The sequence below is a fragment of the Oncorhynchus masou genome, chromosome 11 (genome assembly GCF_036934945.1).
Source record: "Oncorhynchus masou masou isolate Uvic2021 chromosome 11, UVic_Omas_1.1, whole genome shotgun sequence".
Lineage (NCBI taxonomy): Eukaryota > Metazoa > Chordata > Actinopteri > Salmoniformes > Salmonidae > Oncorhynchus > Oncorhynchus masou.
The window spans coordinates 42682515-42709138 of record NC_088222.1 but is presented as its reverse complement, the minus strand read 5'-3'; the positions used below and the strand labels follow the sequence as shown (position 1 = coordinate 42709138).

Genomic DNA, 26624 nt, shown 5'->3' with positions numbered 1-26624 from the left:
GCTGCATCTTTGTCCGATCCTTACTCCTCTTCAGACGAAGAGGAAATCTGCTGTTACAGTCACCAGCTGTCAGAGCAGCTCACAGATCACTGCACCTGTACATATCCCATCTGTAAATAGCCCATCCCAACTACCTCATCCCCATACTATATTTATTTATTTATCTTGCTCCTTTGCACCCCATTCTCTTTACTTGCCCATTCATCTTTTGCACATCTATCACTCCAGTGTTTAATTGGTATATTGTAATTACTTCACCACCATGGCCTATTTATTGCCTTCCCTCCCTTATCTTACCTCATTTGCACACACTGTATATATACGTTTTCTACTGTATTATTGACTTTATGTTTTATTTATTCCATGTGTAACTCTGTGTTTGTAACGGCGTTCTTCTTTTGTTGAAGGAGAGTCGGACCGAAATGCAGCGTGTAAGTTACTCATGTTTATTAGGAAGACAAACGAACAAACTATACACGAATAACTAATAAATACAAAAACAACAAACAGAACGTGAAACCTATTACAGCCTGACTGGTGCACACTACACAGAGACAGGAACAATCACCCACGAAATACAAGGCGAAAACCAGGCTACCTAAATACGGTTCCCAATCAGCGACAACGAGAATCACCTGACTCTGATTGAGAACCGCCTCAGGCAGCCAACCTATTTAACACACACACACCCCTAATCAGCTACAATTCCAGACACTACAAACCCCAATATGAAAATACAATACATAATAAACCCATGTCACACCCTGGTCTGACTAACTAATATACTAAAACACAAAATACTAAGACCAAGGCGTGACAGTGTTGTTGTATGTGTCAAACTGTTTTGCTTTATCTTGGCCAGGTTGCAGTTGTAAATGAGAACTTGTTCTCAACTAACCTACCTGGTTAAATAAATGTTAAATAAATAAATAACTATTGGCCCAGCATCGTCTAGGTTAGGGGAGGGATCTGATAACATCCATTATTAAAAATATGCAAAAAGAGATTAAATTACAAAGGGGGCAAATACTTTTTCACAGCACTGTAATTGATTTCCGAGGAGTTGACTCTCTCTTTCTCATTCTGTCTCTTTATTTATCTTTCTCTCTCTCTCTCTATCTCTCTCTCTCTCTCTCTCAGCAAATTAAGGCAGCTTGTACAATAGCTTGTACAATCACCTTGAGAGCAGCTAACCCATAAAACTAATGAAAACCTATGATAAAATGTTATATCCCAATACCATAGTAGTGACAAAAGCAGAATATACGCCCTGTAGCATGACCCACCTCCATAGTGACAATATTACCGTTATAACTAGGGCGTAACCGACTTCTCAGTCTGTAAATCATCACAAAAGAAATGAGCTGGTGGGAGATTTGGGTTTCGTCTTAGGCCACGGTTTTGGTCCTAAATCAGAAGCAAGGAGTAGGCCCTGGAGAAATGCAGAGAGGAGTAGAGAGAAGAGAGGAAAGAGGGAGATCAATTATTCACACTTAACACGGCCCAAAGGAGTGGAGGATGGGGAAGTGAGTGGAAGTGGCTAGCGGTAGCGGCTCATGTGCAGTACACTTAGAGGCTATAAATGCCTGGAGATGGTGTACACAGAGGATTCATTGATGATTGAATGAGTGGCTCTTTGGCACCTTGTAACTAAGCACAACTGCCGTAGATTCCAGCAGTACATGATGCTCCTTAAAGTGGAACTGACTGTGTTTTAACTACTTTACAGATATGAAACAAACAGAATAATATCAGTCAAAAATATCAAATTGCCCGTGTATGCTTCAAAACCAACTTTATAAAAAGGTTTATATTTTACTCATGGCGTACAGTAACGCATTGTTGGCAGAATAGATGGATGCAATTCAATGCATGATTCATATAATTCACCAATACATTTTTTGGTAGTCAAAAATATATTGATATCAAGTTGTAAACCACAGCTGGCATGGTACATTGTTTGCTGCCTCCACCACTTTGGGATGAAGTGTTTCAATTTCAATGACTGTATCTTAGGCAGGGAATGTCAACACAATCCAACTAGCAAGGGCAATGATCACAAGTCAGTCATAACATGGCTAATAGGCTAGCGCCCATGTGTCAAACATAGAGGCGAGTATAAATTAGTCAATAGTTGCTAGATGGTGCACAAGCGAGTATAAATGAGTCATCAGTAGAAATTTGCTTGTGCATCAGCAGTTTTTACTCTTGTTATGTCCGTCTCTGATAGTCTGTCAATTAGCCCATGTCAGCTAAATGTTTTTAGATTGCTAAGTTAGTTTAGCGGCCAGTTATGTAAACTATCTGTTAACTGTTATCATGGTCAAATTACCATTCATCGGGCCCCTATTGATTTTGTTAGTCGGTCTCACTCTTTCCACCCTATGGCAAAATGTGTAGAGTTGCAGCAAATTAGCTTTAAAACTGTAAAATTGTATTTTCACCCCATTGTATAGAATTGCACAAAATTAACTCTAAAATGAATTGCTGTCAAGAGGGGGGCCACACATTTTTTTGCTCGCAATGTGGGGAGATGGATGTGGGTACACAGACTTCAGATTTTCTTGTTGCTCACACCCTCATCAAAGTTGCCCATCCCTGGCCTAGAGTAACATAAACAAATAAAAATGCTATTATGTTCTTTTACCTTCATAAACACAACCAAATGATTATTCTTCAGATAGCATATATGAAATGTATTTATTAGACTGTTAGAATGTTGACCTGTCATTGGCTAGAAGGGGAGTTACATCGAGGCCAGCCGTGTGCTAATGGCGCCGTTCGACAACCATCTCTCGTGGATACTTCTAGGCTGAAAGGCCCGGTGGCTCAAGTGTTAAGTTCTCAAAATGACCTAGATAGAAACTTATATCAGTGGTAACATAATAACCACACAACACAAGATGTTTAATATAATGATCATTTTATATAAATGTGTGAATAACTATCTTACTAACATTTACAAATAATGGGAGTAATAATTAAATGGTGAGCAAACTGTTTTTAAACACCTTACACATGGTTTATTATTACTGAATGTTAATATAAAGTGATACCCTGGTTTGGCCATACTTTGGTATAAGCTTCAAGTTGAAGTAGTTTATTTGCTATTTGCAGATATTAAAGGTAATAAATGCATTGACATTCTTTGTTGGAGCTCTCTCACATACACGACAGCACATACATAGTAAAATGAACAGAAAACACATTACTTGTGTGTGGTAATGGATACATCGTCCAAGCAAACATTCACTTGACTATGCACCTTTCCCAGCCACACCTCGGGTTTTCTAGCTAAGACTTGTAGTAGTGGATCCCAGGATTAATTGATATTAAACAGAATAGGACAAACTTTGTCCACATAACAGCTTCACACAATGTTATACAGACATAAAAATGCAAAAATCGCACAGGCATTGGAACATAAGAGATATTGTTCCCTTTTGACATTTGACAAATACATTTTACTCACCATTTCTTTTCATCGTCCTTTTCACAGCTCCCCCCAATTTCACAGACACGCCACCGCAGTATGTTGAGGCCAAGGAAGGCGGCAGCATCACCCTAAGCTGTGTGGCGTCCGGCAACCCCAAACCTTCTGTCAGCTGGATCCGGGAGGGCGAGACTGTGGAGGACAGCGACAAGTACAAGGTAGACCCCCGCATCACCATTTCCTATGTTTGGTAATCACGCGATAATGTCCCAATGTAGTTATTCTAAGCACAGTGGGGATGGCCATGCTAGAAAGGACAACATTGGCTACATCATGCAAACTGTTGAGCAAGTCCCAGGAGCGGTGGGGATAATGTGTGGGGATAATGTTAGAAGAAAGATTACTGGTAAACATTTGACCTGCCCCATCTGTCTAGTCTATGGCTCTATTCATGGGATTGCATAGTCTGCTAGTTATCTGGAGACGTTCTATCGAATTCCATTTACTACTTTAAAGGGGAATTTCACCCTGGGGGACCCTGGGTTTGTTTTGATCATGTCCGAGGGATTCCCAGGTCAGTGAGATGTTTCACACATAATTGGCCACAAAAAGGGCAGGACTGGGCTTTGCGTGCCGAACGATACAGCCTATGGCAACTTACGGTGTATGGGGGGGGGGGGGGTCTGAAAATAAATGTAGTCCTGCTTTGAGGCATTCAGCAAAGCCGTCTTTTGTGTGTAGATATGGTTGTCCTTGTTTGATAGAGCCAACGGGCGTCTTTCAGTGATGTTCCTATCGGCGGATTCATTGCTAAATATACAAGGTGACACATTTTTTCCAGTCTCTGAAAGTCTACAAGGGCGGTGCTTCCTGCTCTGGCCCTGTCCCTTCCCCAAGATGGGCTTTTTTGAAAGGGAGGTGGATACAACACAAAATGCTCTTGGCAAAACTGAAAGAACTGATAGCTTCAAGTGATTCAACACGAATTCAACCATGGAGCCTTTTTTTAATGTTCTATTAGCTACATGGTGACATTCAACCATGCATGTTTCAGCCAGAATATAGCAAAGAGGATTCGAAACAAAGAGCTTGATTTAGCTCAGCTACAGCTGATGCCAGCACCAAGAGTAGGGTGTTAGGTTACGCAACAAACAATGGACACTAAGAGAATTCTACAAAAAACGCAGTAAACAAATCTGTTTTCACTCAATATCAATAATGTTTTTGCGAGAATACATTTTAAATCATTTGAAAACATTAATGTGGCAGTTGTTACCAATGTCAAAAAAAACTGTACGTTATGATATTTACGCGATATGAGCCCAAATGTAAAGCAAGTGCCGTGCTAAGAACATTCAAATCTATGGGACAGCCCTTTTTGTGAAAACCGCAAAATAGCTGTGTTCATATTTGCTCTTTGCGATGGGTATTCCTCAACCTATCAGAGTAAGATCAATGTGACATTGTATTGCCAAAAAGTATGGGGAAGTCCTGAGTGTGTTTCACGGTCATCGGAGGTCTTTTGTCTTAAATATAACGTCAAACGTTTTTCCTTCGCTTCTGTCATTCAGATGTTTTCCGAGACACCAGAAAACATAGCATGTTACAAAGTAGGGCTTCTTAGCTACGTTTTGATGTCTGGGTTGTCAGGGATTCATGTTTAATGACGATTGCTAGCTTGCTAGCTGTGTGGGAGTGCCTTACTCCGTTCGCTGAACCAGGTGAGGGCAGTGCTGCGCGGCATTTGCTGTATTGCGCCAGCAGCAAATTTTGTGATTGTGATGGTTTTATTCTTTCAAGTAAAAACTTCCAGAATTCAGTGGCTACAGCCCTACAATCAATAAAAACATAGCTAAATACCAGTGAATTGAACATGTGTCCCATCGATATTTCTGTGCAACTGGCTAACAGGCAGGTCACTCTCCTAGACTAATTATTTGCTGCAGTTTATATTCCCATCACCAGAGTAACTAAAAAATAACATTACAATGTAACCCATCTCACGTGTAGGCCGACCTTAGAAGTAATCTGTTGTTATAATGGGGGTTCTGTGCGTGAGTGTTGGTGGGGGTGCTGTGCATGAGTGTGTTGGCGGGGTGCTGTGCGTGAGTGTGTTGGCGGGGGTGCTGTGCGTGAGTGTGTTGGCGGGGGTTCTGTGCGTGAGTGTGTTGGCGGGGGTGCTGTGCGTGAGTGTGTGTGTTGGCGGGGGTTCTGCGCGTGAGTGTGTTGGTGGGGGTTCTGTGCATGAGTGTGTTGGTGGGGGTGCTGTGTGTGACTGTAGGGGTGCTTTGTGTGTGTGTGTGGGGGTGCTGTGTGTGAGTGTGTTGGTGGGCCTGCTGTGTAGGGGTGATGCGTGTGAGGGGTGCTCACTCTATTCATTCGTAGCAGTAGGATCCTGTCACAACCCGCCCATTTCTTGACAGATAGCTGAACCAGCCTATTGAGTTATTTCAAATGTCATCATGGCAACGGAATTGTTTAGTCAACTGAATTTATTTTTTTCCCGACCACAGAAAATGACTACCAATTCCATGATCGTGATCACAAATCATGACGTTACGTTGGACCCATTTGCATTGAATAGGTGCTATTTTATATTCTCAAACTAACAGCAGTGCCTATATGATGTTCTTCCATACAGGCGTGACATGCTGGAGTGATGCTTCTATGCAGATGGTGTTGATCAGTAGGCAAAAAAATACAAAAAACTCCAAAATGGAAGGCAAACAGATTGTTTGTCATCTGTAGCACCATAGACTCCACTGATCAGCCAAAACAAGCTCAATAACTCAATGCATGCACACACACACTCCTATTGAATATGCATTCACCTGTATTGTGAGTAGGCCTATGCCATCTTAATATATCCAGTTTTATCAAGAGATTTACCATTCAAATACAATTATTACCATTGTTATGTAATTAGATTGGTAAAAACAGTCAAATGTATTATTTGATTTTAAAGAAAGATGCATGAATGCATACATGATATTGAATATCGGCCTCCATGACCACCAAAAATCAGTATCGGCCCTAAAAAGTCCATATCGGTCGTTCTCTGAAGCAAAGTATCCAACATCTATTGCTTGCACACGTCCTGTTTCTTTCCATATCAGTGCAAATCAGCTGCCACTTTCCTCTACCGTGATCCGTTGCAAGAGAAGAGACAGCTTACTACCTTGTTTGTCCTCCTTCTCCCCTCAGGGCTACATAGCCATCATCCCTTTCCACTCATTCATCCTTTTTCCATTTCATCCTCCCTTCCACTCTTTAGCAATTTGGAATCTGTGCCATATTGCTTACACCCATCACCCATCCAATCCTTTGATGTACAGTACGACAAAGTGCCTAGGGCAGTGGTCACCACCCGGTCGATCGTGATCAAATGGTCATTCTCCAAGGCATTCCTAGTCAATCACCAAACACTTCTGTTAAAACAACAACGATAAAGCCTTGCGTCCTATGTTTTGGGGGTTTTACGCTGTTGGAGGTAGGTGCACTTGATTCAGCAGCCCTAGTGCCGGGAAGGCAAAGTGTTCCCATTTTGAACCATTTCATGTGTCAAAAAAAGTGTCAGCTCTAGCCTATCTCTGGGTGCACATGTTGCCTGTCATCCATGGCTTCTGGTTGGGATATGTATGTGAGTGAGAAACAGTCACTTAACCAACTGAGCCACGAATAGTCAGCAGAACCCAGAAGATGAGGCAGACACAGCAGTACTTAAGACGGTGTATTTAATAAAGTAAAAAGGAGAAGTCCTTCAATACAAAAATGGTAAATCCAAAAGGTGGTAGGAATAGCACAAAAAAGCCTTAAGAGATACTCAAAAACAAAAACAGAATTCCACAAGAGCATCCACCGGAATCGACAAGAATACACAGAACACTAGGGCTGGGTGCTAACATACAAACACAGAGCACAGAACTGAGGGAAACTAAGGGTTTAAATACAATCAGGGGAAACGAGGCACAGGTGCAAATAATAATGGGGAACAAGGGAAAAAACACAAGGTCAAAAAGCACAATGGGGGCATCTAGTGACCAAAACCCGGAACAACCCTGGCCAAATCCTGACATGTATGTACGGTCACTGTAGGGACGACATCGTTAATACACTTATTGATGAAGCCGGTGACTGAGGTGGTATACTCCTCAATGCCATTGGATGAATCCCGGAACATATTCCAGCCTGTGCTAGCAAAAATAGTCTTGTAGCGTAGCATCTGCATCATCTGACCAATATGAGCGCCGCTTATGGATGCTAATTTTCTTGTTTGCTCATGGCCTTATACAGCTCGTTGAGTGTGTTCTTAGTGCCAGCATCAGTTTGTGGTGGTAAATTGATGGCTACGAATAATACAGCTGAGAACTCTCTCTGTAGATAGTATGGTCTACAGCTTATCATGAGGTATTCTACCTCAGGCGAGCAGTACCTTGAGACTCTTTAATATTAGACATCGCACACCAGCAGTTATTGATAAATAGACACACACCCCTGCCTCTCGTCTTACCAGACGTAGCTGCTCTGTCCTGCCGATGCACAGAAAACCCAGCCAGCTCTATATTATCTGTGTCGTCGTTCAGCCACGTCTCGGTGAAACATAAGATGTTCCAGTTTTCAATGTTCTGTTGATAGGATAGTCTTGATCGTCCAGTTTGTTTTCCAATGATTGCACATCGGCCAATAATACGGAGGGTAGTGGTGGTTTACCTACTTCCTGGCAAATTCCTACAAGGCATCCCGCACTCCTCCCCCATTTTCTCCGTCTTTTCTTCACGTGGATGATGGGGATTTGAGACTTGTCTCGATAAAGCAGGATATCCTTCGAATCGGAAATCTTTGTTCAGTTCGAGGTGAGTAATCGCTGTTCTGATGTCCAGAAGCTTTTTTCGGTCAAAGGAGACAGTAGCAGCAACATTATGCACAAAATGAGTTACAAAACAAATAAAATAGCACAGTTGGTAAGGAGCCAGTAAAACGGCAGCCATCCCTTCCGGCGCCTTTATTAGTGAGACGAGAGAGAGACTCAACGAATACAGCAAAGAGCTACTGTTGTGTGTAAGTTCTTGTTTAAGTTGTTATACAGTGCTATCAACACTTTTATAAGCCATAAAATGCTCATTCTTTCTATTTCCCTCAGCACTACAACAAGCACTGCAGCAGTAATGAATGAGTAGGAATGTGTATCGATAGGCTTGTGTTGTTATAAATAGCAGCTTGGGTCTTTTTTTAATATCAAGGAATTTTTCACTTTCTGTGTTCATAGGAGTAACGACATGAATTAATGCGGTGCGACTCAAGTTTCACCATCAGCTGGAAGACAATGTCCTTTTTGGTTAGTCTGCTGCTCTTTCTCTCGCTGAGACTGACCATCAGATGCAGGCACTGTTAGCCCAGTAAAATAAAAAGCTAATTATTTCAATGTATGCTACCTCAGCTGTACCTCACAACTAATGCAGCAATGGATCTATTACTAGTGTGATCACATAGCCTACCTCAAAAATGTTTTTAAAATGGCCTGAACAACGATGCATTGGCAGGGCAATTTAAGCAAAGCCAATATGCGGTAATAATGTATTGTACCTACAGCTTACTGCACAAACCTAATTGCTACAGTACAGTTGTTAATTGGCTAATGTTGCATAGGCTTACGTTCTTAGTCATGTTAAAATGCAAGCCGCTCAGATATTTTTTTTTGACTCAGAAAGTGATCTTGACTCAAGAGTTCAAGAGTTTTCTCTGTTGACAATATCAACACTTCCCTTTACTGTGGCAAATATTGTGAATCAACATAATATTAGACACTTTCAGTGCAACATATCGAAAGAAAACTAACTATGCAAGAGATTTTGTTGTAGGCAGAACTCATCGGAGTAGGATTCTATTGCATTGACATGCACGAATCAGCCGTACTCTAAACAGACCAGTGCGGCATGAGCAGAGCTGCAGTAGGCATATACCAAATAGACCATTGCCATATATAGATCTTATTAGTCAAGTTATAAATAATTTGTTGTCAGCAATAGAGGAGTGATTGCCTCCTTCAATAGCAAAAAAAGTTTACATTTCGAGACATCTTTGAAAAGCGAGTCATGTAAAGAGCTTTATTTTGTCTTAAAGGGGAAGCATTGTATTTCGAGACGGGCTTGAATAATCTAAGTAGCCAATAGGCAGAGGGTAGCATAATTTGTCTGATTCACTGTAATAATGGTATGGGAATAATAATTGATTCAATTTTGTAAAGTGGTTTCTTGCATCAAACAACACAACAATATTTTCAGTGACCTCCTTGTCTGAGTGGATAAACAGGTTAATGTCAAGCTCTGCATGTTTTTGTCAAAAGTCTCATGGAATGTTGGCCTCATTGAACAGCACATTGACTACTACTGTAGGTTGAATGATAGAATAGCTATTTCCATGTTAGAATGTTATGGGATGCATTTTCCCCATTGTGTTTGATGGTAGACCACTCTGGTTAGTCTACATTAGGATCAAATAGCCACAGTAGACTACTTGGCCACTGTTAAAACAGCAACTTAAAGCAGATACAGTGTCTGTGTTCACAGTAAATGTGCGCTGGAAGTTGCACAGAATTTTCTGAACGTTCAAGTTTGCGCTCAGCAGACCTGAAATTTGCTCAGTGGCCAACATTTTTTGAGGGAACATTGCATAGGAGTAACAACATGAATTGGTGCATGAGGCAGAAATAATGCAGTGTGACTTGAGTTTCGCCGTCAGCTGGAAGACTGTCCTCTTTTCTTAGTGGAGAGAAGGAGGGCGTAGGGACTGGGAGTTGGATAAGAGGCTAGCCTCACCGCTGCTCCGTCCCTCCCCTCAGACTGACCATCAGCTGGAAGACTGTCCTCTTTTCTTAGTGGAGAGAAGGAGGGCGTAGGGACTGGGAGTTGGATGAGAGGCTAGCCTCACCGGTGCTCCGTCCCTCCCCTCAGACTGACCATCAGATGCAGGTCATCAGTCCAGTTTAAAAAATAAAGTAATACAACTAATTACCAGTGTGATCATATACCAATAAATGAAAATATATATATATATATATATATATATATATATATTTCAAAATGCAGGGCAATTCAAGCATAGACAATAGGCGGTGAAAATGTTTTGGGCCTCATTGCTGCATAACTGTTTTAATTGGTTAATGTTGCATTGGCTTTTTTAATTCATGTTTTTTTTAAATATGAGTGTTAAATCTCGACTTACACCCCTCAGTGTAATCGGTGCACACCTTAGAATGGGTTGACTGTAGTAAATCCTGTTGAAACATAATCTTCTGTAGTTAGATGCACTTTTCAGAAATTGCTCTGCCATTTCCTGGTTGCTAAAATTCTATTTGTTTGCTTTATTTCAGTTTACAGTGCATCCGGGAAGTCTTCAGACATTTTGTTACGTTTCAGCCTTATTCCAAAATGTATTAAATAAATACAAATCTTCAGCTATCTACACACAATACCCCAGAATGGCACAGTGAAAACAGGTTTTTAGAAATGTTTCAAATGTATTAAAAATAAAAACAGAAATACCTTATTTCCATAAGTATTCAGACCCTTTGCTATGAGACTCAAAAATTGAGCTCAGTTGCATTCCATTGATCATCCTTGAGATGTTTCTACAACTTGATTTGAGTCCACCTGTGGTAAATTCAATTATTAAACATGATTTGGAAAGGCACACACCTGTCTATATAAGGTCCCACAGTTAACCGGGAATGTCAGAGCAAAAACCAAGCCGTGAGGTCAAAGGATTTGTCCATAGAGCTCCGAGACAGGATTGTGTCGAGGCACAGATCTGGGGAAGGGTACCAAAAAATGTTTGCAGCATTGAAGGTCCCCAAGAACACAGTGGCCTCCGTCATTCTTAAATGGAAGAAGTTTGGAACCACCAAGACTCTTCCTAGAGCTGGCCGCCCGGCCTAACTGAGCGATCGGGGGAGCAGGGCCTTGGTCAGGGAGGTGACCAAGAACCTGATGGTCACTCTGACAGACCTCTAAAGTTCCTCTGTGGAGATGAGAGCACATTCCAGAAGGACAACTATCTCTGCAGCATTCCAACAATCAGGCCTTTATGGTAGAGTGGCCAGACCGGAAGCCACTCCTCAATAAAAGGCACATGACAGCCTGCTTGGACTTTGCCAAAAGACACCTAAAGGACTCAACAAACAATATTCTCTGGTCTGATGAAACCAAGATTGAACTCTTTGGCCTGAATGCTAAGCGCCACGTTTGGAGGAAACCTGGCACCATCTCTACGGTGAAGCATGGTGGTGGCAGCATCATCCTGTGGTAATGTTTTTCAGCGGCAGGGACTGGGGGACTAGTCAGGATCGAGGGAAAGATGAACGGAGCAAAGTATTGAGAGATACTTGATGAAGTGAGTGCTCAGGACTCTGGAGTGCTCAGGACGTCAGACTGGAGCAAAGGTTCACCTTCCAACAGGACAGCGACCCTTAGCACACAGCCGAGACAACGCATGGAGTGGCTTCGGGACAAGTCTCTGAATGTCCTTGAGTGGCCCAGCCAGAGTCTGGACTTGAACCCGATTGAACATCTCTGGAGAGACATGAAAATAGCTGTGCAGCAATGCTCTCCATCCAACCTGATAGAGCTTGAGAGGATCTGCAGGGAAGAATACAGGTGTGCCAAGCTTGTAGAGTCATACCCAAGAAGAGTCGATGCTGTAACAACTGCCAAAGGTGCTTCAACAAAGTACTGAGTAAAGGGTCTGAATACTTATGTAAATGTGATATCTGTTTTTTAGTTTTAATGAATTAGTAAACAATGTATTTTATTTTATCCCCAATTTCATGGTATTCTATTGGTAGTTACAGTCCTGTCCCATCACTGCAGCTCCCGTACGGACTCGGGAGAGGCAAAGGTATAGAGCCGTGCATCCTCCAAAACACAACCCAACCAGGCCGCACTGCTTCTTGACACAATGCCCACTTAACCCGGAAGCCAGCCGCACCAATTTATTGGCGGAAACACCATACTCCTGGCGATTGTGTCAGCAAGCATTGTGCCCGGCCCACCAAAGGAGTCGCTAGAGCATGTTAGGACAAGAACATCCTTGCCGGCCAAACCCTCCCCTAACCCGGACGACGCTGGGCCAATTGTGCACCTCCCTATGGGACTCCCAGTTACGGCGGGCTGCCTGGACTCGATCCGGGATCGAACCAGGATCTCTAGAGGCACAGCAGACCACTGCGCCACTCGGGAGGCCATTAGCAAACATTTCTAAAAACTTGTTTTTGCTTTGTCATTATGGGGCATTGTGGTGGAAAAAACTATTTCATCCATTTTAGAATAAAGCTGTAACATAACAAAATATTAAATAAGTCAAGAGGTCTAAATACTTTCCGAAAGCACTGTATGTGACAAAACAAGAAAGTATAGTGTAGATAATCTTAACTGTTGTGAAATATCTTTTCCATAACCAAAAATATTGTAATTTTAGCTGTTTCAAGCTGGTGTACAAAAACGAAAGTAAGACACAAAAACTAAACTTAAAAACAGGAAGCATAGGAATAGCGCAAATAGAACAGATCTCCTTTTCTTAGACTTGCTTTCAATGAGAATGACAGATCAATAACACACATTCCTATGTGAATTTGGTCAGGTCGCCCAAAACACTGCACATATTGCAGCTTTAAATTTGGAGCTAATTGCCACAATGTTTTCCTTCAAACACTATTTACTCCTGCAGTATGGGCTGTTCATCATCCAAATGGATAACACCTAGAGGCAGTCTTCTTCACTACATCTGATGAAGTCGTATATTCACTTCATATCATCACTTTAAACTCGTATTATTCATATCCTTTGAGCATGAAAAGAGACCAGTGTGTTTATAATATTAATAGATATGGATATTTCCATAGTCCCTGTAAGACATCTGTTGATGTCTCCATACTGTGGTGTTGCCTTGAAGACAAAGCACATCATAATATGCCGAAGTGACAAGCCACAGCTGTCAAGATGTCACATTTCAAATGCAGCATGTCGAACAGAGCTTTCATTGGCTCAATACATCAATTGGTAGCTTTCAGTATGTGATGTATGCAGAGGATGCAGCTCGACACTTCTGCTTGTGTACATGTTGTGTGTATGTGTGCTTGCTCCTGTGTGCGTCTGTGTGGATCAAAAAAGGGCAGGGGGCACGGTCGACCCTCTGGCTCTGCTGAATTCCAGAAAAAATATTTTGAGGCCCCCATTTTGGTGGTGTCGTAGGGCTGTCCCCGACAACAAAAACTTAGTCGACCGAAAGTCATGTTCTTTCGACCAATTGATTGGTCTAAATTTTTTCACGTCTATGTTTCCATATATAGACACACCCTTATGTGTTTAAATAAAATCAACTATATATGCATTACGCATCCAGTTTAATGAATTAAGACCGATGACTCAAGAGAGCACCAGAGATCTAGATCACCAGAAGTAAAAAATCTTATCCTGACCCAACTATTCTCCTCCCGCTTCTGCTGATTTTCGCATATTCTGCCATTACACTCCTGAAGATGCCGGTAATAGGCTACATGATGGTTCAGCAATGTCAATTTATTTTACCGATCTGCGTGACAGTTATAGTTTTCATATGTTCATTTTCGTGAAACGGTTTCATTTAATTTATAATAACTTATTCATATCTCAAAATCATTGTAATGTGGTTAATCAAAATTCAATTCAAAAGTAACTTATATTGCCATTGCCAACTATGTAAAAAATTGCCTACATAAAGCCAACAAATAGAAACATTGTAGCCTGCAGGTGGAAAATATCCTGATAAAAATAAATATCCCAGAAATCCCATTGGCTACACATGGCCTGTCTTTAACGGCCCTAAGCTCATGCTAGTGAATTTGCGACATTTATATAAAATATTCTGGGCAGTTTCCCGCGCCAGTGAGCTCGAGACACACAGCTGTAGGCTATTTGCGCAACAGATAAGAAGCAGTGATTGACTTGGGCAGGAGCTTACCGGACCTGAGTACCGACACCTCTAATGTTCTACTGCTTGAGCTCCTGTTCCTCTTATAGAAAATTTGCTCAAAATTATTGTGGAGTTCCTGCACCTAAATATAAACAGTAGCAGCACCCAAAATGAGTTCCGGAACATATTTCAGTCCAAGTAAAGCACTGATGAGAAGTAATCAGGTAGGCCAATTTTATGACGTTTCCACTGGATCAGAGCATGACATTTTCCCTTTCACGCTGAGTGGTTATCGAAAGGGAGAGAGCTAGTGCGTTAAACCAATCAGAAATACTATCAGATTCCCAAATGGGCACATTTATATGCCTACATTTAGGCGCAGGCCAGGTAGCCTATATGACTACTTCTATGTGTGTGCATCCTAACTCAACATTGACAGGAGCGCTGCAAACAGCAGACAATGACTAACTTGACTAAACTCATAAACATAATGAAATAAACAGTGGGTCCACTACGACAATGATAACATGAAGACTGGAATAATAATATTGAATGCATTAACAGAAATAACCGTAACCAAAGTAACAAACGTAGATTAGAAATTATGGGAATTAATGGTAAATGTACTTCTGGTTACATATGTAATGGGGAATTGACATACACTAACAATCAAATGCAAACAATTCACACAATGAAGTTCCCAGCTAGCAACGAGGAAGCGGCCCTCTTCCGGGGGCGGAACTGATTGAATCGGGTGTCGGGCTCAAAATGAATGACTACCCAGAATCGGCCCAAGTACATCGGACCGTTTCCATCTACTGGAATTCAGCCAACTTTGCCTGCATCTTACCAGAATCCCCCCAGAAGCGGGTGATGCAAATTTAAATAAATGTATATTAAATTAACCGATATAGTAATTTTAAATATTACTATTCTACATACAAATTATACCCATCCACAAAACAAATGTTGTCTCTGAGGAAACACCATACACCTGGTGATCGTGTCAGGGTGCATGCACCTATCCTGCCACAGGAGTCGCAACAGCACGATGGGACAAGGACATCCCAGCCGGCCAAACCCTCCCCTAAATCGGGACGACGCTGGGCCAATTGTACGTCGCCTCATGGGTCTCCCGGTCGCGGCCAGCACAGGTCTTGAACCAGCATCTGTAGAAACGCAGTTTGCACTCAAACCCTGCCCTCACTCGGACGACACTGGTCCAATTGTGCGTCGCCTCATGGGTCTCCCGGTCGCGGCCGGCACGCGTCTTGAATCTGCATCTGTAGAAACAGAGTTTGCTCTGTTCCATCCACAATGTTTTTAATGCTTATCAATTGCCTTCCACAAAGAAGCAAAATATTAAATACTACACAGGACTCTTAACGAATTTCATTTACATGTTAATTGTATTTTATGATCACAGAAACAATGAGGAAAATATGGGTAAATAAATAATGAAATGTCTATTATATAAAGCAGCCCGTGTAATCATCTGCCAGAGAGTAGACACAATCAGCCCGAGCCACAAGTAATACAGTGGGTTACTGGCACCCCTGACTGGCAATGCACAAACAATACTTTAAAAAAATATAAACAATATAATTATGGAGATAAACTCAAAATACCAACATGTGAGAAATACTGTACTTTATTCATGTTTCAATGGAACCAACCAAAATCATACAATTATTTAATACAAAATAAATGTAACCAAAATCAAGGTTTCATAATTATTGCCACTCCTCATTTAGTACCTAGTGCAACCACCTATGGCAAGGATAACAGCATGGAGTCTTTTCCTGTAATGTTTGACAAGGTTAAGGAACACATTTGGAGGGATTTTGGGCCATTCCTCTAGGCAGATCCTTTCAAGATCCTTCACATTCTTGGATTTACGCTTATGAACTGCCCTCTTCCACTCAGCCCACAGGTTTTCTGAGATGAGATGGCAGAACATTGATTTTGTTGTCACAGAACCATTTCTGTGTGGATCTTGAGGTATGTTTTGGGTCATTGTCATGTTGGAAAGTCCACCTACGGCCAAGTCCCAGCCTTCTGGCAGAGTGAACCAGATTGTCAGCCAAAATTGCCTGATACTTGGTGGAATTCATTATGCCATCAGTCTTAACCAGTGCCCCTGGACCTCTGGAATTAAAACAGCCCCAAAACATCAGTGACCCCCCCTCCATATTTCACCGTGGGTATGATGTTCCTCTCCTTGTATGCATCTCTGTTTCGACGTCAAACATGCCGATGCTGTATCTGACCAAAACGTTCAATTTTGGTCTCGTCTGACCAGAGCACCTTCTTCCAGTCATAATTTAAATGACATTTGGCAAACTCCAAGCGCTTGCATCTGTGTCTTGGGGTCAGAAAGGGCTTTCTTCTGGCAACCCTTCCAAAGAGCCTGTGGTTGTGGAGGTGACGTCTGATGGTGCTTTTTGAAACCTGGTAACCCTAAGACGCCACCAAGGCCTGCAATTCTTTCACAGTGATTCTTGGGGGTTTTGTTGCTTCTCTCACCATCTTCCTCCCTATCCTGGGGGGCAAAATGCACTTGCGTCCTCTACCCATGAGATTTTCAACTGTTCCATATCTTTTGAATTTTTGAATAATTGCCCTGACAGTGCTCAGTGGTATATTCAATCGTTTGTGGATCTTCTTGTAGTCATTACCAGATTTATGAAGGTCTGCGACCATCTGTCTCTTTTGAACTGCCAGTTCTTTTGTTTTCTTCAAGGTGTTGGATGACAGCAGGATACTGCATGTGTGTTACCTCATTTTTATACCCTAGTGAATCAGGAAGTGATGACATTGATTTTTAATTAAATCAATAAATTATTTTGGTTGGTTCCATTGAAACATTAATAAAGTACATGATTTCTCACATGTTGGTATTTTGAGTGTATCTCTATAATTATATTGTTTATATTTGTTTAAGCATTATTTGTGCTTTGCCAGTCAGGGGTGCCAGTAATTTTTGAGCCCACTGTATATACATTTGGGCCAAATAACTCACACCGGAATCGGCCCGAGCTCAATCCCCGCATCCTAGCCATAAGAAATACTGCCGAAGGCCACATGACGTGGGCCGAGTCTGACACTCAGCTGAGTGCCCCGACTCTCAGCCAGAATTGGCCCAGATCCACTGTGATAGCTGGGTTATGAAACAATGAATGTTTACAAATTGGTATTTTGTGTATTGGTCATCTGGGCGCATGGTCAATCAGTCGTCTGCATTGGCCATGCAGCATTTACGATGATATATTTTAAATAAAGTTGGGATTGTTAACGATAGGTCAAAATCCCTAACCGAAAAAACTGTTTTTTTCCCACTTACAAAATTTAAATCACAGTGCAGTTATCATAAAACTACCACTAACAGGTCTCGATCATCATTATCATGAAGGGAAAGACAATTTTTGTTGCTACTTTATTAACTGGAGTTGTAATGCACAAGGGAGAGAAGCAAAGCAGCAGCTCAGGCAGGGAGTAGGGGAGTGCCTGTGTGTCTGATGAGTGACAAGCACTGGAGTAAAGTACTTAAGATTTTTTGGGGGGTATCTGTACTTTACTATTCATATTTTGGATAACTTTTTACTTTTATGTCACTACATTCCTAAAGAAAATAATGTACTTTTTACTCCATACATTTTACCTGACACACAAAAGTACTAGTTACAAAGTACTTTTCGATTGCTTAGCAGGACAGGAAAATGGTCCAATTTAGCACTTATCAAGAGAACATCCCTGGTCAACAACAAGCTACACGCCCCACTCCTGTGACAAGCGAAAGCAGCAGTAGCATAAATTAAACAATTGTTTTTCTCTCTCCGCGGGAAGCACGATGTAGACCATCTGCATTGTAAATTCACATGGAACTTTATTAATTTTTCTTATTGTTTTAACAGAACTCCCCCCTCACTTTTTCTATGGTGTCCTCTCCCTCCCCAGGTGTCTGATGGGAGTCTGGCGGTGCTGTCGGTCAGCCGCAAGGACAGAGGGGCGTACACCTGCCGAGCCTACAGCATCCAGGGGGAGGTGGTTCACACCACACGCTTGCTTGTCCAAGGTAGCCCTGCCACAACTCAACATCTGTATTGAGTGCATGTGTATATGTGTGCAGCAGTAGAGTTGTGTGTCTTTTTGTTCGTTTTCTGCAGGGTGAATGTTTTAATAGGCAGGTGTACATACAGTTGAAGTCGGAAGTTTACGTACACTTAGGTTGGAGTCATTGAACACTCGTTGTTCAAACACACATTTCTTGTTAACAAACTACAGTTTTGGCAAGCCGGTTAGGACATCTACTTTGTGCATGACACAAGTAATTTTTTCAGCAATTGTTTACAGACAGATTATTTCACTTCTAATCCACTGTATCACAGTTCCAGTGAGGCACAAGTATACATGCACTAAGTTGACTGTGCCTTTAAACAGTTTGGAAAATTCCAGAAAAGTATGTCATGGCTATAGATGCTTTTGATACGCTAATTGACATCATAAGAGTCAATTGGAGGTGCACATGTGGATGTATTTCAAGGCCTACCTTCAAACTCAGTGCCTCTTTTCTTGACATCGTGGGAAAATCCAAATAAATTGTAGACCTCCAAGTCTGGTTCATCCTTGTGAGCAATTTCCAAATGCCTGAAGGTACCACGTTCATCTGTACAAACAATAGTACGCAAGTATAAACACCATGAGCCGTAATACCGCTCAGGAAGAGACGTGTTCTGTCTCCTAGAGATGAACGTACTTTGGTGTGAAAAGTGTAAATCAATCCCGAACAACAGCAAAGGACCTTGTGAAGATGCTGGAGGAAACAGGTATAAAAGTATCTATATCCACAGTAAAACGAGTCCTATATCGACAGAACCTGAAAGGCCACTCAGCAAGGAAGAAGCCACTGCTCCATAACCGTCATCAAAAAGCCAGACTATGGTTTGCAACTGCACATGGGGACAAAGATCATACTTTTTGGAGAAATGTCCTCTGGTCTGTTGAAACAAAAATAGAACTGTTTGACCATAATGACCATCGTTATGTTTGGAGGAAAAAGGGGGATTCTTGCAATCCCGAAGAACACCATCCTAACCGTGAAGCATGGGGGTAGCAGCATCAAGTTGTGGGGGTGCTTTGCTGCAGGAGGGACTGGTGCACAAAATAGATGGCATCATGAGGTAGGAAAATGATGTGGCTATATTGAGGCAACATCTCAAGACATCAGTCAGGAAGTTAAAACCTGTTCGCAAATGGGTCTTCCAAATGGACAATGACCCCAACCATACTTCCAAAGTTGTGGCAAAATGGCTTAAGAACAACAAAGTCAAGGTATTGGAGTGGCCATCACAAAGCCCTGACCTCAATTGCATAGAAAATTTGTGGGCAGAACTGAAAAAGCATGTGTGAGCAAGGAGGCCTACAAACCTGAATTTTTGGGCCAAAATTCACCCAACTTATTGTGGGAAGCTTGTGGAAGGCTACCCAAAATGTTTGACCCAGTTAAACAATTTAAAGACAATGCTACCAAATACTAATTGAGTGTATGTAAACTTCTGACCCACAGGGAATGTGATTAAATAAATAAAAGCTGAAATAAATCCTTCTCTCTACTATTATTCTGACATTTCACATTCCCCAAAATAAAGTGGTGATCCTAACTGACCTCTGATTAAATGTCAGGAATTGTGAAAAGTTTAAATGTATTTGGCTAAGGTGTATGTAAACTTCCAACATCAACTGTGTGTGTGTGTGTGCGCCTATGAGGTCTATGACTATAGAAAGTCTGGCCCCTTTGGTGTTGGTAGATCGAATGGAGCCAGGTAGGTGGAAGCAACAGGGTGGAAGCTCACCTTGACGTATTATTATTATTATTATGTTTTTTATTTTAACTTTATTTTACTAGGCAAGTCAGTTAAGAACAAATTCTTATTTTCAATGGCGGCCTAGGAACAGTGGGTTAACTGCCTGTTCAGGGGCAGAACGACAGATTTGTACCTTGTCAGCTCGGGGATTTGAACTTGCAACCTTTTGGTTACTAATCCAACGCTCTAACTACTAGGCTACCCTAGTCATCACTAAAGATGGAATACATTTTCCTTTCTGTCACGGCAAATACTGAGTGCAGACCCTCCTAATTTTTCTGTTCATGATAGATTGAGCCATCACCATATTGCCTTGCACTTATCCAATCCCTTCAGATCTATCAGGAAACACCACGGGAGTCGACGCTAGCTAGAGTATGGACTAGGAGTTGTTTGAGAGAGAGCGAGGATTGTTTTGATTTCCCGTTTTTAAGTATACGTTTTTTTCAAGATGATTGACGATAAAAGTACCATCTAGTCCATTGGGTATCTCACTGCACCCTCATATGCCATGTCTTGAAATAGGCAGACAGATGGATTCAAAATAAGTTTACATACTTCTGACAGACTTTAACTCCACCCATAACTTTTGGACTTCATAGCATTTCCACATGTATTATTGAGTAATTTATAGTTTTACACTTAAGCCATGACTTGCCCATTGTGAATTTTGTCTTAATAAATTGTATATATTAGTTTATGCTGGATTAAGTGTACATTTTCATTAACTGTCATTTTGTTAATGATGTTCCAACATTCCCTCCATCTTGTGCCAACATAATCAGTTATTTTTAAGTCTTGGTTCCAGTAGTTGATATTTTTTTCTAAGAGATTGTCAGTTGGATAGGCTTTCTTGCAGGTTTTGTATATCTTACCTATCATATGAACATCATTCTCTGTCTCACATAAGATTCCCTCAAGGTTGTTCTGATGTCCAAAATATTTCAAATCTAAATTTAGTGATATGTTTCTTTTAAGTTACATGTATTTGAAAATATCTACCTTGGTCAGTCTAAAATAGATTTTTAATTATGTAATGGACAGTGGTGTAAAGTGCTTAAGTAAAAAATACTTTAAAGTACTACTTAAGTCGTTTTGGGGGGTATCTGTACTTTACAGTACTATTCATAAAAAAGTACTTGTTATGCTTAGCAGGACAGGAGAATGGAAAATCACGCACTTATCAGGAGAACATCCCTGGTCAAACCTACTGCCTCTGCTCTGCCGGACTCACTAAGCACACAATGCTTCATTTGTGAAGGATGTCTGAGTGTTGGAGTGTGCCCCTGGATATCTGTAAATTAAAAAAAGACATACTTTGCAATTACAATTTACTTTTGGTACTTAAGTATATTTAAAACCAAACACTTTTAGACTTTTACTCAAGTAGTATTTTACTGGGTGACTTTCACTTTTACTTGAGTCATTTTCTATTTAAGTTATCTTTACTTTTACTCAAGTATGACAATTGGATACTTTTTTCCACTGGTCATGGAAATACATTTATTTCCTGGTGCCAAGTCATTTACGGTTTCCTTGCCTTTAGTTTTCCATGTGACCAATTTATCGGTGGATTCAGAAAATCTATCCAAAGATTGTTCCCTATGGTTTTTAGGGAGTGATATTAGTTCTTGTAGAATATGTTTAATTTTGTTCCATATCGTTATAGTGTTCTTAACTATGAAGTTGTTAATGTTCTTAGCTTTGACAACCATTGTTTCCATTTGGACCTTAGTCGGTTTCTCTGTTGGTGCATGTTTAAAAAGTGGTGGCTTTTGATTGGCAGATGACGCTGGGGGTAAGGATTATGGTAATTCAGTGTCCCTGTTGGTAAGCCACTGAATCCGATCGTCACTAGATCAACTAAGTAAATCTGCAGTGGGCAATATTTCCAGCCGTGCCAATGCTACACACGCGCTCACACGGACATATACACACTGGGTTTCCAGATAAGAAATCTCCTACTGTTAGAGGCTCAGGCCCTGGGCTCTGGATCAGAACTACCGTACTGCCAGTCAATATCACCAAGCTGGCTAAAGGAGAGGGATGGACTCTGTGGGTGGGTGGGTGTGTTTGTGTGGCTTCTGTTATGCGATCAGCTCAAAATTGTGTGTGCGCATCTGCTAAATGATTAAAATGCGTGTGTGTTTGTGTGTGCACGTTATGACGTGTTTACGAGGATTTCCCACCATTGGTGCAGAAAGATTTAAATGGATCTGATATGACTGATGAAGTGTCATAGACTGAAAAAGAGCAAGATGGCCCATCTTTCCTTCTCGCCACTATTGCACCAAAGCTCACTTAAACCACTTCCCAACCGCTTACACATGTTAACATACATGCATCCTTACCTGTAGGTACGTTCCCCATTTATTCCTCATAATGACATAGAGCACATCTCTCTCCCTATACTTAGTCATGTCCATGAAACATTATCCTATTATTTTCCCAGACATCAAAGTTCCCGGAACGTTTCTATGACACATTATCATGCCTGATTCACAGACAAAAGCGTTCCCAGAATGTTCCTGTTGGGCTAACAGTGGAGCGGCAGTCTCCTCCTCTCATTGCAGGGGATGGCAGGCAACTGTTAAGCACATTAGGCTGTGGAGAAGAACTGGAGGGACATGAAAAGAATAGGAAATGAAGACTGAGGCATACATTTATCTGCACTTATGCAATCCACACAGACCCAGACTTGTACTTTTTTAAAACTTTGTGTCGTTGTGCATTTAAAAAAAAAATGTTTTTCTTCTGGACTGGCACTGTAATCGTGATGGGTGGTGTCGCTTCCGTCTCATCTGTTTTGTCTATTTACATGTTTTTGTAATGTTTTTTTTTCATATTTCATGGATGAAATGCATGGAGACTATCCGAATGGATGATGTAACTAATTGGAGGGGCCGCAATGTTTGCTCGCTCTACAGACAGCTATATTTGTCCCCTAATACAGGACTAGTAAAGGCCCAGTGCACTACTTTTAGGAAAAACAAATTATTTCCAATTTTTTTTGTTTTATTATATATATTTTTTTAATTAAGATTTTCAGGAGGTACTGCAGAACCCTCAGCACCCCTACTATGCTGGTATCCATGGAGACCAAGGTTGCAACTGCCAGCCAGCCGAATGGATAGCCTAGCAGCTAGTTTGCCCTCTTGATAGAAGTAGCTGATGGGCAATGACAACAACTACCAGCTGCCAAGAGGGCATAACAACAAAAGGTCCATATTCGGTGGGGTAGGAAGCAAGAATGTATTTGTCACATGCACCGAATCTTACAGTAAAATGCTTACTTACAAGCCAGCCCTTAACCAACAATGCAGTTTTAAGAAAATACCAACAAAAAAGTAAGAGATAAGAATAACAAATAATTAAAAGCAGCAGTAAATAACAATAGCAGGGCTATGGGTACCGGTACAGTCAATGCACGGGGGCACCGGTGTCTAGGTAATTGAAGTAATATGTATATGTAGGTAGAGTTATTAAAGTGACTGCATAGATGATAACAGAGAGTAGCAGCAGCATAGAAGGGGGGGGGGGGCAATGCAAGTAGTCTGGGTTGCCATTTGATTAGCTGTTCAGGAGTCTTAAGGCTTGAGGGGAGAAGCTGTTTAGAAGCCTCTCGGACAATGTTTATTTATTTTTTATTGTTGAACCACACCAGACAAATTCCCTCACGGGAAAAATAAAGACAGGTGGTCAGTCAACCCTACCGGGAGAGCTACTGTGGGTAAGTAATAGATATTGTGGTTTCACAATATAATAAAACTGCGAGAGCATTCTTTAGTGTGCAGGTATTGTTCATTAGTTTAGTTTTGATACTGTAGGTCTGGATGTGCGTACACTGCTTTAGCGCTACTGTGTGTACAGGCTTTTGCTCCAGCATTGCTCTAAAACCTCTGATTCTGTTGGTCAGCTGCTCCTCGGGACCTTAATTAGCTGAATCATGTGTCTCAACATGATCTCTGCTCCACCTGCCTTAATGAACTCCTTGCGTGGTGGTGGAGGTGTGTGAGACTCTGTGTATCACCACTGTGTGTGTGTTCACTGTGTGTGTACTTTCCTCATGGCCCCTGCACCATGGGCAGGGTAATCCTTCCTCATCTACAGCCTGTGTGCCATTATGATGTGACGTGGTCAGGTCGGAAGTTGTGATATCTGTGGAAAGCCTCTTTCTGTCTCTCTCTCTCTCTCTCTCTCTCTCTCACTCACACTGACCCACTCCCCCTGTTGTCATCTTATGTCATAACGTGCCCCAGTTTAACAGAGATTGCGATAGCATTAGCTAGTGTTGCACAGTATACCAAAGCTTCTGTACTTTTTCGATAATAGTACATGAAAAACGGTTTGTTTCTAAGATTTTTGTTACTGTCTGAACTTCTGTCCAATATGTCTCACGTTTTATACTGATTGAGGATCAAGTCCGTCTATCTACTCAACCGATGGCCCCTTTATTCGCTGAGCGCAACGTGCATACTTCGTGCCTGCTTCACTCATTGCTCGAGCTTGCTCCCCACTCCTGGTGCACAGATGTTAACACATTGGAATAATGCAACACGACATGGAGAATGGTTGAAACGGTTAATTACTCTTCACAAAACAATGTCCATACAGGCTAGAACACTTTACAATGTAAGATGATACCGATAGCGTCCAGCTTTGTAAGCATACTTTCCTTGCTAGCAAACAGCTGAATGTCAATACACAAAATCGTCACCACTTAATTCTCCCTCGAACTGACGGTGTATGCATGTGCCTCGTTAATTACTGGGTCTTAAAGAGACAGCGCACACTTCTATTAAGGAAGAGATTGCTACTTATCTGCAAATGTTGTTAATCAGTATAATAAAATAAGTCCCAAATGGAAGGGAAAGAGATTTTTTGTAATCTGTAGCCAGTTGTATAATTTATTTATTACCACCCTGCATACCACTGCTGGCTTGCTACTGAAGTTAAGCAGGGTTGGTCCTTGTCAGTCCCTGGATGGGAGACCAGATGCTGCTGGAAGTGGTGTTGGAGAGCCAGTAGGAGGCACTCTTTCGTCTGGTCTAAAAATATCCCAATGCTCCAGGGCAGTGATTGGGACACTGCCCTGTGTAGGGTGCCGTCTTTCGGATTGGACGTTAAACGGGTGTCCTGACTCTGAGGTCATTAAAATATCCCATGGCACTTATCGTAAGAGTAGAGGTGTTAACCCCGGTGTCCTGCTAAATTCCCAATCTGGCCCTCAAAGCGTCACGGTCACCTAATAATACCCAGTTTACAATTGGCTCATTCATCCCCCTCCTCTCCCCTGTAACTATTCCCCAGGTCGTTGCTGTAAATGAGAACGTGTTCTCAGTCAACTTACCTGGTAAAATAACGGATAAATAAAAAATAAAAATACATGGCTGTCTCTGAAAAATGGATGATATTGACCTCAAAAGATGCTCAACGTTTGAACAGAGCAGTAGCTTAGTTTATCTGTCTGAATCAAGTGCCATTCTGTGACTTTAGCAAATACGTTGTGTTTACTTTTGCCGTGGTCTTGCTTTGGTATCGAGTATCGTGATGGTATCATGATACTAAACCTGGTTTCGGTATTGAAGTCGAAATTCTGCTATCTGGACAACACGAGCTAGCATGTCACCTTATTTCTGCTGAATAAGAATTTGGCCATTATGTTAATTGGAAAACTTTGAAATGTGTTTATAATTTAAATTTGAAAGTGAATTTACCTACCAATTTACCTACCTTCCAAGGTTTTCATTCAAGCTTGCGTTGTGTTTTCCACCTCACACTTTTGCATGTACTTCCGATGTAGTCTACTTATATTCTGTCAATTCTTTACTCATATCTTCTCCTATTAAAATCAAATCAAGTCAATGCGTTTGAGTACATGCAAATAAAGTGAATGTAAGTAATTGCCTTTTTTGTGCTTTCTGTTCTCCCAGGGCCACCGTTCATTGTGTCCCCTCCCCAGAACCTGACGGTGAACATATCCCAAGACGCCAAGCTGGACTGCCTAGCTGAGGCCTACCCCGGCAACCTGACATACACCTGGTTCTGGGAGGATGACAACGTCTTCTTCAAGAAGTAAAGTTATGATCGGGTTCATTACTGTTCCATCCCCCATCCCCCACCCCCCACCACCCCACACACTGTACAACTGCTGGCCACATTGAATAAGCTCCCAGGCAGCATTTGGCTCGTGTGGCTGTAGTTTGAGACCCCTGCTATACATAGTCTGAGTTTCATGATGCATTGTTGCTATGAAATGTGTTATCATAATATATTCTGTACCATCCCGCCACTTTCATAATTGTTTGTAATGTGGACTATTTTGGGGCATTTTTTCTAGTGTAGAATATATTGAGGAGATTATTTCAGAGATATAATGTGTG

At 41.5% G+C, this 26624-nt stretch overlaps 1 protein-coding gene across 1 annotated transcript in view; it reads left to right on the top strand.

Annotated features, from left to right (window-relative positions):
- LOC135548721 (protein turtle homolog B-like) overlaps window positions 1-26624 on the top strand; it is a 183708-nt gene that overhangs the window by 90942 nt on the left and 66142 nt on the right. The window contains exons 4-6 of the mRNA XM_064978584.1: window positions 3500-3651; window positions 18335-18452; window positions 26175-26316. Of these exons, the coding sequence (XP_064834656.1) occupies window positions 3500-3651; window positions 18335-18452; window positions 26175-26316 (412 nt within the window). The remainder of the gene's footprint in view (window positions 1-3499; window positions 3652-18334; window positions 18453-26174; window positions 26317-26624) is intronic.